The following is a 14739-nucleotide window of genomic DNA, read 5'->3' on the forward strand; positions in this document are numbered from 1 at the left end:
TGATCATGAATGAGATATCGTTAATAGCAAGAATCTTGATGAGAAAGTAAACGTTGGATCTTAGTTTCTGCAGGATTATCAACGTGAATGCGTTGAATATCACACCCAGTACACACGCAGGTAGATACAGTCCCAAATACATAAAAACACTGAATTTGTAATTCCATCGAATCGGACGGTTTCGCAAGCTCTGACACAGGTTTGGTTGTTGTGTTGTTAGTCCATTGCTAGTAATATTATCAGACATTTCACACGTTGTTGGTAGCTGCAGATGTTTCAGTTTATCACTAATAGATTTGGAAATCTCAGCAAAACCAGGATGGTTCGCGTTTTGTACGTCGTTATCGTGTTTGTCCGCTTTATTATTCTAATTCAATTGAAAACTTATAGAAAACTTCCACAAATTGAAATTTCTATTCGTCGTTGTAGATACCTTTGAAAAGTTGGAACCATTGATTTTTTATTTCATATCATATTTCATCATCACAAATTTTGTACATACGAACAGTTATATTACGATTTTGCTTATTTCATTTTCATAATATTTCGTTCGTATTTTCAAAATTTATTCTATATGAAAACGCCAGAAAATGAATGAAGTTAGTGAACGCTTAATCTTTGTCAGTTACTTCGAATGAATAGTACTGTACTGTACGTTCCAATAATATCAGCATAACCACCGAAAATACTCCAAAGCACGCTATCTAAATATTGACAGTTTAGTTGAGCTAATCTGAAATCAGCACGAGGGTCAGTAATTCCGAGATAAGACTCCTATTACCTCAATATAGGAAATACTTTGATAAGTATAGTCTATCATTATCATATATAGTTCTGTTGTCGTACATGCCTTGTGTTTATTGCGTGACCATAAGCTACGTACGTCCATCTATAAACATGATAGGCCTATATATGAACAACTTAAGGTAGGGAAGCGATTGGAATAATGAGAATTTTACGTTTTGAAACGTTCTTTGAAACGGTAATCGAGTCAATGTAAACAGTGAAAGCAATTAAGCCGTTATTCAGTTCCAATTTATATCATAGTAAACATTCTTACTCCTTTTGCGGATAGTTGAAATACGATGCGATGTATTCGAGATTGTTTCTGATATTTGCACTTGTTGCCAAATTGACCGTTCTTGCGGATCTAACTATCGCTAATTGTTCCGGCGACGTCATTCTCGGAGCTCTGTTTCCGGTCCATCTGTCCGATGATGTGAAAACCTGCGGCGAAATACAAAATGAAGACGGAGTGCAACTTCTCGAAGCGATGTTGTTTACGCTGGATGAAATAAACCGGTCCGGCCTGCTACCTTTCCGCCTCGGGGCCATTGGTTTGGATAGTTGTGAAAATGACGCGTACGCACTAAGACAAGTAAGCTTTACTTTCTCGTCCTATGTACAAATCTCTTCATCAAAACTTATTTTCTAGCTGAAAAATATTTTGGTCAATAATGATGATAATAATGATAATAACAATAATAATCTTTATTTATCTAAGCATAATAAATTACGTACAATTAATTTAAACATAATAATGGCAATCAATGCATAAATAGGACATCGACAAGCCTAGTGGCTGAACTCATAGAAGAGGCCGATGCCCTAAGGAGAATACTTTCAGTACAGTTAAGTAAGATGACAATTAGAAAAAGCTATTTGCTATCAAAATTAACAGCTTGAAATAATTCCCTTTCTCGACAGCAGTGACTAAGATGATATTTCTCTCGGACGAATGGCTATAGTGAAAAGATAGGACGCTTCCGGAATAACGAATCGTTCTAGCAATTTTCATCAATTTCGTTTATCATTCTTTCTACAAATAGGTATCGCGTATAATCAGGATTTCTACGTACAACGCAGAGAATAGTACAATATTCCAGTGTCGAGATGGGAGCGCTCCGAATTTACGCCCGTATCTCGAAGCATTTACCGACGCGAAAGGGTGGGTTGGCGGAGCGAGTAGCGAAGTAACGATGCAAGTCGCCACATTCCTACAACTATTCCAAATCCCAACGGTGGGTAACATAACACATTTCAAAACACCGTTTCAAGAAAAGTAAACAAATATTCGAACGACATGTATCTTATCATTATCGTTCACTTTTAGAGATCATAATACTGTAAAGGACTTTGAACTTGTATTTTGTCTTAATAGCTTTATTATCACATCGGTTATCTGCTAACAAATACCGATTACTTATTATGCTTGAACTTGCAAAATCTTCCATTGTTTCCTTTTAAGGTATGATTTAACGATGAGAATTTAGGTGTTTTTTATCATTCAGATAAGCTATCAATCAACAAGTCCCGATTTAAGTAACAGAGAGAGATACACGCATTTTTTACGTACGGTACCGTCCGATGTTTACCAGGCTAAAGCTATGGTAGCTGTACTGAAGTAAGTCTCGCACCCAGTTTCCACATTTAGATATGGGCAGCTAATAGACTAATTAAAGGAATTGTAGTCAAGTAGTTACGTCGTAATACACGACTGGAGAACTATTTCCCTTAGTCTTGCGCATTAGCAATCTGTTCCCGATAATGTTACGATCATATTCTGGATAAGTCTCGTACTTCTGTGCTTAGAAATGATCTTTGATCTCAAATGTTCTTTTGAACACATATCTTCAAATAAACTATAGAAAAGTTCCTGCGCCGACACGTGTAGACTATCTTCATGCATTTTTACAGAGATTTGAATTGGAAATACGTATCTGTGGTTTACGAAGAAACAAACTATGGTATAAAGGGCGTGAGCGCATTAGAAGCTGAGATCGTTGATACGGATATATGCTTTACAGCTAAAGAGAAAATATCTATCAGTGAACACAGAACGGAGTTACCTACACGTAAAGGTCTCGCGGCTCCACCAAACCAATACGTCAAGATAGTCCGTCGCCTCTTACAAAAAGAACACGCTAAAGGTGATTATGAATTTGGACAGAAACTTTTCGCTGACCGCACAGGTATTGAGGGCAAGCTCTAAAGATTTGTATCAAAATGACCAGCGGACTATAGTTGCAAACTAGTAGCATGGTAAAATTGAAGAAAACACTATTTTCAACAAATGGAAATTTTTACAGATCACCAAATACCAAATAGCTCAGGTTTAAAAATGAGTATTAGGAAATAACTATTCCCCCAGTTGATCATGGCAATGCTAAACCTATGAAATCCAACTCAATTACATAGTTTGACGATTTATGTTAATTTCAGGTGCTAACTAATGCTCTGTTTTTGTGCCTCATATATTCTGTAGTTGTGATAGTATACGCCCGGGATATATTCGCCTATCAAATCTTCCTGGTCGCCGATAAGCTCAATATGCACGACCGATTTATATGGTTAGGATCAGACGGATGGAGTCACAGGAATGCGGTTGTGCAAGGCGTAGAGAAAGTCGTCCGTGGTGCGATCACTGTCCGACCTATGTCTATTCCGTTGCCGGGATTTGCAGAATACTTTACCAGGTATATCACATCGGCCCCAGAGGCGTAGCCGGTGTATACCACTGTAGACCCGGGCCTACACCACCGACATTTTTTTGGGGGTTAATCGAAAAATATTTTACAGAATATTTTACATTTTTATGCGCGTTACTTTTATATTTTTGTTCTACTTTCAGTTTGAAGCCATTTTCAAACTCACGTAATCCGTGGTTTAAGGAATTCTGGGAGAACCATTTCGATTGTTCGATTAAAGCTACTTCTGGAAGTCGGTCGACTTGTACTGGCAGAGAAGACTTGAACCATACAGGTGCTTGTTAATCGGATTCCAGATATCTTAGAACTTAGAATCACCCAATTCAGATATCGTATATCATTTGCATCCGTTTGCCTCTTGAAATTAGTCCCTATTCCACAGTCATTTACCTGGAAACGATCTAAGGTCAACGGTTGTAAATCAATCAGAATTGTCAGAGCCACCATGGCCTCATAATCAGGAAAATGAAATCACCTCGCACTCTAAGTGGGTCAAGAGGTGAACAAGAATGTAATTCGGAATGGTTTTGGTACGGATCTTTTCCATGCTTTTCACAGATATCCTAGATGCAGTGGATATATGCATTTTTACAGGTGGTTTCGAGTTGTCCGTCTACTCTTCCATGGTCAGAGACGCGGTCTACGCATTTGCTTACGCTTTGAAGAAGGTCCATAGAGACAAATGCGGGGCACACGCAACTTCCGTTTGTCCGAATATGAAGGCAGTTGATGGCAATGAATTGCTAACTTATTTACGCGTTATCAATTTTACAGGTATGTTCACAATGCTCACCTGCTACAAGACCAAAATCAACAAAAACAACAGATAGATCTCAGATACAAAGATCGGATATTCATTTCATTAGAAATTTAGTAAATGAAATTTTCGATTCTGCGCTATCGTCTGCTTGTGGCAGAGTTTAATGATGCATGGCGTATTGATGCGACTGACGAAAGCCATCAAAATTGAAACAATTACAATTAAAGTTCATTTCTACTATTCGTTTCAGATGCAGCCGGTGACCAGTTTCAATTTATCAACGGAGTCGACGGAATTCCTAGATATAGTTTGGTTACGTTCGATCTGAATTCACGTGGAGAATACGACTGGATGGAAATCGGAAAATATATCGGTAACTGGTCTATTTCAGGTATTAGCTTTTCTCGGCTTAGTGGCTTTTCTTCCTTTCTCTATATCCGTCGCCTTGTACGTACTACCTACTTACGGTCTTAATACGGCTTTCCACCTTGTTTTTTCACCTTTACATCGCTTGCCTGCTGGAAACATTCAAGATCTCTACGCAATATTATTTTGGAAAGTATGTATATATGTATCTCGATATTTTGGATTTCTCTTCGACAAGTTGTATGCGAAAGAGTATGTAAATATTACTTTTCATGTATTATGAAATTGAGTCTTTGTTCTCTGTCGCCACCCTGCTCTCAATTTTCAACAAATCTAATCGATCAAAATTTTAAAACTTGCGATACTGATTTCTTGTCTATAAATTCCAGGTCACAACGTCAGTGCAGCTTTGATTTTTGATTCGGAATTCTTGAAAACGAAAGATCGCATACCGGCCAGCCAGTGCGCCGAACAGTGTGGCCCAACTCAAGCCACGCGCTACACGGAAATGGATCAGTGTTGTTGGATATGTCAGAATTGTTCAGAAAACGAATACGTCGCTTCGACGAAGAGCGATTCACACAACGACGAACAATCCTGTCAGAAATGTGACGATGGATTCTGGCCAAACGTAAACGGCACAGACTGTCAGCCCCTGCCCTTAATGCATACTAGATACGACACGATTTGGTCCATAATAGCTTTCTCAGTTGCTTCAGTGGGATTAATAATCGTCGTTATAGTTAGCATCATATTCATTATCTATAGGAACACGCCCATCATTCGAGCCACCGGGAAGGAATCTAGTTGCGTTTTGATGTTCGGTATTTGCCTGTCGTATCTATCCAGTTTAGCGTTCCTTCAGAAACCAACGGAAGCACTGTGCATCGCGATTCGTTTTCTGTTAGGTACGTGTTACACCGTTTGTTACGCCGCCCTATTGGCGAAAACAATCCGCATCGTGCGCATATTCGATTCCTATAATTCTGGGATAAAAAACGTGAAATACATCACCACTAGATATCAACTGATTTTCATAGCTTCTCTAGTGCTCGTCGAAGAGATCATAATCGCCTCGTGGAGCTTAGCTATTCTCGATAAACCTTTCATTCTGAAAGTTTACCCGACAGTGAAGAGTAACATTTTGATCTGCTACGACGCTCAAGGACTCCCTTATTTACTGGTGTTAGTTTATCCCTTGATACTGGTAATTTCGTGTACTGTTTACGCGTTCAGAGCTCGTAAGACTCCCGATGGGTTTAACGAGTCGCGAAATCTCGGATTCTGCGCGTACACTACCTGCATAATCTGGGGCGCGTTCATTCCCGTGTACTACGCCACCTGGGATCATAACTATAACGCATTCATCATGAGTATAACGGTCAGCCTGAATGCTACTGTAGAACTGATGTGCATATTCGTTTCTAAAGTATACATAGTTATATTGAGACCGGAGAGGAACACGCGGGCGGCCGTTATGGCTCGGTCCTCCAGTCATTTGAACAGTATTTCAGTTTCAGTTGTACCGGGGAACAGAACATCTACCGACGGTAAGAGGTTCTTAACCATAGATAAAAATAAGATTGTGAACATTGATTTTGAATCGAAACCTCATTCATATCTTGAATAACGTAGTAAATTTTCCTCCAAGTTGCTCAATTTTTCTGGATTCTTCCTCCAGTTCTGTATTTTCATAGACATCGATTTTGATGATTTGATATACTTGAAACATTTTAATCGCTTTCTTTCCCTTTTCAGAGTCGTTGAGTAGAAGATCCTTGTCAGATCCGTCTGCCACCAACATTTTATCACTAGTAACGTCTGATACGTCGTTATCAACCGGGGAATCTATTCTATTAACCCCTTCAACCTGTAATAAAAACAAGGCGCATTCCATGTCTTCTAGCAACTCGCATACGAACCAAGAAATTGCGCTCAAACGAAATAAAACGGAACCCACTATCAATCGCCACGTTAACTATGACTGTAGGCCGCATAAGAGATCCGGCCGAACATCCATGACTTCTAGCGGACATTCGACGGACCTGGATTCGGTTCCCAATACAGACTTATAAACGGCACCTATGTTGGTCAACCCAAAGATTCCTTATCCTGTTTCCTGTTGTTTGTAAATATTGTATATTTGTGTCTATTTGATCATAGATAAATACAGGGTGTCTCAAAACTTCATTTTTAATGAATGATTGCTCTTAAAGCTACGGTGTTACATTTTTTGAGACATCGTATAATTGAAATATATATTTCTTGCATTAAAGATCATGAATTCGATGAGTTCTAGTATGTAAGGACTATACACATGCATTTCGGGTTCGAACCCATACAAGGGCGTCGTCGTCGTCGGCAGGGATGATACCCAACTGTCGCAAGGCCACAACATAATTGGAATCCCGATGTCACATACACCAGGAAATAGATAGAAAATGAAAGGGAGTTTTGGGTACAACAAATCCACTGACCTTTACTTAAGATCGTTTGCTAGCCTTATATTCTGGTCTTCGGGATTTTTAGCTGAACGTGACCTATGAGCCAACGGACGTGGTGGTGATGCCCCTGTGGTGGTTACGTTATTTCAGGCCTCGAAAAAATCAAACTGCTTACAAACAGATAAGTATGGAGTATGATTAGGGTTTTGCAGGGGTGGAACCAGGGCGCAGACGTTGGCGGGAGCAAAAAGAAATGAAAAGAGCACTTTTAAAAAGGGCAGTATCCACGCAGCCAAAATGGCAGTATGGAAAATCTAGAAATGTCAGTGCATTTTAAGCTGGCACTTGAGATCAAAGAGGATGATTTCGCGTATGAGCCCAAATTTTGGACAGAAAACTGCTGCTCCCGTTGGGTGCGGATGGGAAAATTACTTCGAAAAGGATTGTCATCATTGTTCAAAAGGGTATGAGAAAATTGCTACTGGAGCACGTGCGCCCATCAAAATCGGCCTTTGGTTTGAGGATGGTTTTACTTGGTGGCACCCATAGCGGCGGCAATGGTGACTGAGTGTAGCGTAGATTAGCACACAGCGACGGAGTAACGTAGCTGCGACTGAACGGGTTGTGTATCAACGCTGCAGTGTCACCGATGTGTTGCGTGTATTAATGTTTTGCTCAGTCGATTATTCGACAGCTGTTTACATCAGGAGGGAGCCAGGTTCCAATATATTTATATATATATTATAGAGCAGTACTATATCAGAGAAAATAGACATGTTCATGCGATAGCATTAGTCAATGGGCGGTGAATGGTTGGTCATCGTTTGCTTGATTATAAGTGGAGAATTTACGCAATGACTCTGATTCAATAAATGGTAGCATTGATGGTATGTATTCAATAGATATTATACATCTGTATTTGTGTAAACTACTTGCTTTCTTCTATAGATGCAGGTGAATATTCTGTATCGAAATTCCGAGGCCGATTGTCTTTATTTTTTGCCACTAGTTTAATTATTACATTAGAACGATAATCTCAAAGTAACGACCGAATTCCGAAGATAATTTCGAAGTGCTTTTGTCGAAAACAACGAAAGCAGCAAAATTCCTATTTGCAGCGCGACTAAAAGGCTAATGATATGTTTATACTCGAGAAATAGCTCTTAAGTTAACGATTGTCACGAATGGTTCTACACGAGACTGTAAAAACATTCGACTACAATAAAAAAACACACGACTCTGCCATAACAACACTGCAAGATATTTCATTATACTTGCTTATAGAATACACGAGCGATTAATATTTCATTCATAAGACATCTAATATTCAGAAAAAGCCCACGATTGAATGTTTGTACTCCGGGGGATTGTTTCAATCTGGTGGAACGATCATGAGGCCGGCAGGTGCCACGCTATACCACGTATTGTACGTATTGAATACGAACCGTGATAAATCCCGTGATTAAATTCTTGAGAAAAAGACGTTATAAAACCACGCCTTCAGTAGTAGAATTTATGAGTAAAGTATGACTTCGTGCAGGCTGCATCATAAAGCATTGGCGGATTTTTAGAAAATGGCTACTTCATTGCCAATTATATATTTGAAGTACATCTGACTCTAAATTCATTCGGTTTATTCATTTGTACCTGTGAGTACCTAATTACTGAGAATGTATCGGTGGTTCGCTGGGATAACGATGAATACCGGTGTGTACGTATTTGTGACGAGCAGAAAACGAATTATATAAATTCGAATTTTTCGAGGCAATATTTCAGATTCGTTCTTTTCGAATGTCCTAGAATGCGATCGGTTTTTGGAGTTAACGTTTTGCGGCAAATGTTACAACGCCTCGGCGCAGTACGTTCCGAGATTGCTCGTCGTTTGAAATTCTAAACATATCCATCACGAACTACGTGTATGATGACTCTACACGGCAGCAAGGATTTTTCGGTGTTAATTTATACCGGCGCCGAAACCACACATCTTCACCAAGAAAACGGACACGATTGTCGAACACTTCACTGACTGGTACCCGATATGTTCTAAAAGAAATGGCACAATATACATATATATGCAATACATATGAAATAGTTGATATTTGATATCTGGATCCGTCATAAGACGTCCACTTGCGTGGAATGTATTCATCTATTATTCATTGGCAATTTTCCCTATTTTTCTGAAGATTCGTGCTGGACCCTGTTGAGACACTACTTCAGTTGTCACATTGTCGGAGAAGAAGTGGTCTTCGATGCCTGTATTAATATCACAAACACGGACACCTAGAAACAGTGCCGCAGTTTCGAGTTTTGTATCCGTAACTGAGGAAAGCGAGCGGATCTAAAGTTAACGATTTACTGTTAACCGTTTGTTGATGTTTACCGGTATTTAAACACAACGGTTATAACAATACATTTCTATTGACCGGATTTGCTTTAATCAAGAATATCGACGAAAACTGGTCTCTGCGTGTGAGAATATTTCGTAGAGATATATGGACAGGGGCGGATCGAGGGGGATTCCAAGGTGTCTGGAATCCCTCTGCAAAAACATTTCTTTTTCTTTTTCAATGTTAAATTTCTCTGGTTAAATGCAGGAAAATACATCTGGAGACTTCTATTTTCCCCCTAATCCTGGATCCACCCCTGATGGATGCTATACATATAGGCCCTATATACATACCGACGATGAAGCGACGGTAGACTGACAAGATTCATACACTAATTGTATAGCACTGAACTCATTAATACTACACTTTGACGTGAAGTGCCTTTATTCAATTTCTACTTCAAATAATAAATACTGCACGACAAAAATCGGTTTTTGATTTTTGTTTTGTTCTAGCTACGTACAATACAATAGACAGGAAATAAGGTACAAAAATCGCCAATCGCCAAAACACTGTTGTCGGCTTATTCCTATTCATATATCAATATTCATCTTTCTTGATAAATACCGTTGATCTAGGGCCCAGTTCACTCGTCAATAGTTAATCGAATTTTAATTATGAGTTACGTAAAAAAAGTGAAATTCACAGAATCAACTCACAACTGCAAAACTAGGCCCAGGGTCCAAAGCACCTGTATTTAAAGAACTAGCAGTTTCTGGCACCATATGCCGGTCTAAATACACAGTCAACCATAGTCTATTACTACGAGTACACTGTATAAAATGAGGAACAGCTGTTATGAAAAAAACATTGTCGTTTACATTAAACGTAGTTCTCTTCAAGATTGAAGGGTTAATTTTTCTCGTATTGAATACTAATTAAAACGTCGTTAATAATGATCCGTATTCCATCGTGTTCATCTCAGTGAATCAGTTATCATTAGTGGCGCATATGCGTTTGTTTTGTAGGAAAGAATTGCTTTGACTATCATATATATATAATTTTGATTCGATCTTATTACAGATGTTTTGCCCGTCATGCGGATTATGGATTTAAGGAACGTGGAAAAAGTGACAGAATATGGGATACAGCGCGCCGAGAGAATCCTACAACTGTGACGTTCTTGATTGATTACTTCAAGACGATATTACCATGCATGACGTCATCACTTCATTTGCATAACGTCTCGGAAAGCTATTGCGCAAATATCATACGGATGCTGAAATTTCCCTGAGACTATATGAACAATGTTGAATTCTTACGAGATGCTTCGTACGTGAGACATGAATAATGGCGCTATATTTAATGAGTGCAATATTATGGGCCTGCCTAGTGCCTATAGCCTTTGTAAGTACTGTCGGGGGTATTGTGGCGTTATCGCATTTCCGCCTAATCTATCGATCTTTGGACGTTTTGTTAATATCGTTGCTGAGTTCGTTGCTAGTCAACTGCGTCATTGTTGTACCACTAGCGCTCTCTGTCGTCATCAACAATCTCACCTGGAGCGTAGAACTATGCAAATTTTTCGTGTGGACTTTCGTGACGTCGCGAATGGTGGGAATAATTACGTTGATATCGATTTCGATGGATTGTTTAATAATGCTTCGAGCTCCGGGCAGTTTTCGGATTTACGGACTAGTCCGATCTCGAACAGTATACGTCTACGTCATTTGCGTGTGGATACTTGCAATTTTCACCGGAGGAGTTCCGTTAATCGGCTGGTCTGGGATCACATTTGTAAAAAGTGTCAATAATGAATGTATGTTTATGCCTTTCGAAATCGGTTCGTCGTTCAGTATTTTCATGGCGGTTTTAGAATTCGCCAGTATTTTTCTATCGGTTATTTGTATTACGGACGCATTTTTTTGTCTGAAACACGCGAAACGAAGTTACAATTTGCGACGTACCCCGGGAAGTCAACAGGGTTTGCCGAAAGAGTTGGTCAACAATTCGGAAGGACTGCCGAAATCAGCCATATTGGAAGCGTTAGACTTTTCGGCTAATGCGATGGACGCGTGGGTAATCGCGTTAGCTGTAGTGATACTGTGCTACGTTATCAACCATATACCGTTCATGGTAAGTCAGTTACCTGCATGATGGAAATCATTATGTGGAGTGCCGCGTCGTTATACGAAAGCCAATCGGAAACTAATGAACTTTCACTCTGTCATTAAAATGTAATCAGATCGTAGAAAGCTTCCCATATGATGAATCCCCGCTTTTATTGGAAAATGAGTCCCAATCAGTATAAATCTCATCGGGTCAACTTAAGATTATGCTTAAGTGCTTCTGGCGTTGCGTGCTATCTTCAAAAATAGCCATATACTCTTAGTTGGACATCGTCATAACGCCTGCTGTCAGGAGATATTTAAGGAGACCTTTGTGTGAGAATGTTTCACATTTTATATTTTCAGGTGATTTGCGTTGTCGGGGCGGTCACCCCGACTGCCATTACACACGGTACTAGCAGGACAGTAGTACTATGGCTATTAATCGCGGAAGGCTGTACACTACCCCATTTATTGTGGGCTTTCAGCACTAGATACAGACACGCCTGTTCCTTTCTGATTAAGGCTTGTTGCTTTTACAAAGTCGAAGAAAATCCAGGTATTAAAACAGTTATTTAAAGCCGCGATCACACGGAGACGATTTGGTGCGGACCAAACTGGCACGGATCAGGCGCGAGCAAAATTTGGCCCGTGCCTAATTAGAGAGCGCGCTCACACGTAAAACACTCACTCGATACTAAACAATGCTTAAACAAAGGCGAAGTGAGTCATTTCCGGAACCAGTCGCAATCATTTGTCGCATGCTGAAATTTGGCCCGGGCCAAAAACTCTCGTGTGATCGCGGCTTATGGTTCCTTCAAATTGGATGATGAATATACATGAGTTCATTCTTTTCGAGTTATTCTAGAGAGATGGTGGGTATCCGGAATTAAAGCACCTAATTAACTTGATTACGATACTCATCGAGTATACTCTGTTTTAAGTGGCGGCCAAACGTCGGTATGATTGACTCATAATAGTGGAAGGTTAACCGTTATTAGAAAATCCACATCTAATTCGTGGCCGAGTGCCAGATGGCGGTTCAGTAAAAGCAAAATATCGATATTAATAAAACAGAAATTATTAGGCGAAAAAACGCTCCGTGCACACGCACAATCTGTCGTAATTAATAATCTAGGTATTAAAGCTACCAGACTACGTAGAAAGACTATTTGAAAATGAAATTCAATATGTCCCTGCATCTGTGCTCAATTAATTGTTTACTTTAGTGCTAGTGACTGAGTTAAAATCGATTTTGAATATTTCTCTACTCATACACCCGCACATCTAAATTGAAAAGCGGGCGAGTCTAATCAGACGGCTTATTGACAATATTTTGAAATTGCGAACGTTCTGGCATTTCAGTTCGAAGATTTCGATTTTTTGTTTCACTATGTTGTTTATTTACGTATAAATCCCCGCTTGTCCATTGCAGATGAAATCTGTCGTATACAGTTGTACCACAAGCGTCTACAGCTGTCGATGCCACGTCGACGATCGAGCTCTACCAGTGCCCAACCGACACCGCAGACGTCCTCTAGGAGCGGCCGGCGCAGCGAGTCCCCCTCCTACTACCGTCGAGCTAGCGGTTCCGAGATGGTAGACGGCGATGTTGACATGATCAGTACACCGAACGGTACGGCTAAACAAGTGCCAAACGGTTACGTTAGTTCAGTCAGTACTATTGAAGAGGTACTAGAAGAAGCACCTATTCACAATTTGCAGACTCTACCGATGCGAAGAAATTCGCCGCCTCCTCGAGAGAGTGAGGTTTACACAAATGCAGCATTTGAACCTGATGTAACGCAAGCTAAAGTTACACCAGAACAGTCCACCATGTCACCGGATACAATTATAATATACCCCGATGAGGACGGCACAGTGAGGCGGATGTGTACGCCAGTTGGTAATCGGACGCCATCTCCTGACTATTCGGCGCAATTTACACGTACACCATCCCCTGACTACGCTCGCCGACATCCGTATTCGCAACCGAGCCGGGATTCCAGTTCATCTTCGTGTGACGAATACACCGATTCCGATATAGAAAACGTGCTGAATGATTTAGAATATGATGTACCACAGAAGACGGAGGAGGAACAAGATCGCGATAACGATAATGAACAATATATACGACGCTTGCCGCAAAAACAAAACTCAGATACGCCAGACGATTCTGAAGGCATCGATAACGATTCTGTGTCTGATAATGTGCCAAAAGTCGATGACGGACGCGTGGAAGAGGATGAAGTCGACGCCACTAGTGATGAGTCGACTAAAATAGGAAACGAAACGCCCGGTGAAGAAACCTGCCGACAACCTTTGGTGCCGACAATAATAATTCAACCCGAATCCACGCAACCGGTTCAACAGAACACGAACAACGTAACGACGACGCCCGATGATGATGATCCGAATATCATGTCGAATAATAAAGATACGAACTGGAAAACGGCCGATAAAACGTTATCGTTGATGGAGTTTTTGATGTCTAAAGAAGAGGGAGAAGCGTATCTAGATACTGGGCAAAATATACACGAAGGTCGATATCCGATGAGTGATTTTGAAACCGGTGGAACAATGATATATGATAGTCGATATCCTTTAAGGGAAGAAGAAGAGATCACTGCTTTTGTTTAGATTTTTCGCTTAACGTGCAATCTTTTTTTTTTATTGAATCAGAAATCATCCAACATATATATTGGAGCATCTTGGTAAAAACGGCTGCATACCATTTTGGCTTAAGACCCAGCGGGCTATATCGCACACCTTGGTCTATCCGTCCATCTGTAGATGGAATCCAGTTATTTTGTTAGTTTGCTAAGCATTTCACCAAGTGGGCATGGTGTTTGTCCCGGGCTTCTTGTTGTCGCATTGGACTCATGCTATCGGTATTTCTTGTGCATAAGTTGTACTCCTTTCAATTTCAGCCCGATTGGGAGTTCCAGCGAACTATTGAGTTCACTTCTCGTTCGTCCGTCCATTTGGCCTCCTGTTCGTCTATCCGTGGTGGGTTGTCTTGATATTTGGTTCATGCATCCATCTTATACCCTAGACACTTCTGCAGCCCGAAAACTGGGCCGGACATACTTTACACGGTTTTCGAGGGATATTTTGTAGACGCTTCAATCAATCGTCATGATCGTTCATATAAATATGCTTACGTGTATATTTCAAATACGTATTCTGACCAATGGGAAAATACATATCTTTTAGTTGATAGTACACTTGGCCCGAGATCTT

The 14739-nt window shown here is 40.2% G+C and overlaps 2 protein-coding genes across 3 annotated transcripts; both read left to right on the forward strand.

Annotated features, from left to right (window-relative positions):
• The first annotated feature begins 802 nt into the window (after window positions 1-802).
• LOC141909308 (metabotropic glutamate receptor 3-like) lies at window positions 803-6849 on the forward strand. Of its 2 annotated transcripts, XM_074799714.1 has the most exons (11): window positions 854-926; window positions 1076-1378; window positions 1830-2021; window positions 2292-2404; window positions 2698-2930; window positions 3266-3476; window positions 3632-3762; window positions 4083-4262; window positions 4499-4639; window positions 5004-6164; window positions 6373-6849. In XM_074799714.1, exons 2-11 carry the CDS (start codon window positions 1091-1093, stop codon window positions 6687-6689), a joined length of 2967 nt encoding a protein of 988 aa, XP_074655815.1. In that variant the 5' UTR covers window positions 854-926; window positions 1076-1090; the 3' UTR covers window positions 6690-6849. The 2 variants fall into 2 exon arrangements, with proteins under 2 accessions (XP_074655816.1, XP_074655815.1); XM_074799715.1 differs by having other exon boundaries at window positions 803-1378; window positions 4499-4621.
• A 979-nt stretch (window positions 6850-7828) lies between these two features.
• LOC141908530 (uncharacterized) lies at window positions 7829-14333 on the forward strand. Its single transcript, XM_074798625.1, has 4 exons — window positions 7829-7945; window positions 10472-11524; window positions 11863-11953; window positions 12932-14333. The coding sequence occupies exons 2-4, from the start codon at window positions 10739-10741 to the stop codon at window positions 14134-14136; spliced, it is 2082 nt and encodes a 693-aa protein (XP_074654726.1). The 5' UTR covers window positions 7829-7945; window positions 10472-10738; the 3' UTR covers window positions 14137-14333.
• Window positions 14334-14739: the final 406 nt, after the last annotated feature.

This window comes from Tubulanus polymorphus, chromosome 7, assembly GCF_964204645.1.
Source record: "Tubulanus polymorphus chromosome 7, tnTubPoly1.2, whole genome shotgun sequence".
Taxonomy (NCBI): Eukaryota; Metazoa; Nemertea; class Palaeonemertea; order Tubulaniformes; family Tubulanidae; genus Tubulanus; species Tubulanus polymorphus.

Bases quoted from the DNA above. Each gene is read 5' to 3' on its own strand.
- LOC141909308 (XM_074799714.1), top strand. From the start codon at position 1,091: ATGTATTCGAGATTGTTTCTGATATTTGCACTTGTTGCCAAATTGACC. The intron at 3,477-3,631 runs GTATATCACATC...TTCTACTTTCAG, and splicing joins TTTGCAGAATACTTTACCAG to TTTGAAGCCATTTTCAAACT. The intron at 6,165-6,372 runs GTAAGAGGTTCT...TTCCCTTTTCAG, and splicing joins GAACAGAACATCTACCGACG to AGTCGTTGAGTAGAAGATCC.
- LOC141908530 (XM_074798625.1), top strand. From the start codon at position 10,739: ATGGCGCTATATTTAATGAGTGCAATATTATGGGCCTGCCTAGTGCCT. The intron at 11,525-11,862 runs GTAAGTCAGTTA...TTATATTTTCAG, and splicing joins TCAACCATATACCGTTCATG to GTGATTTGCGTTGTCGGGGC. The intron at 11,954-12,931 runs GTACACTACCCC...TGTCCATTGCAG, and splicing joins GCTATTAATCGCGGAAGGCT to ATGAAATCTGTCGTATACAG.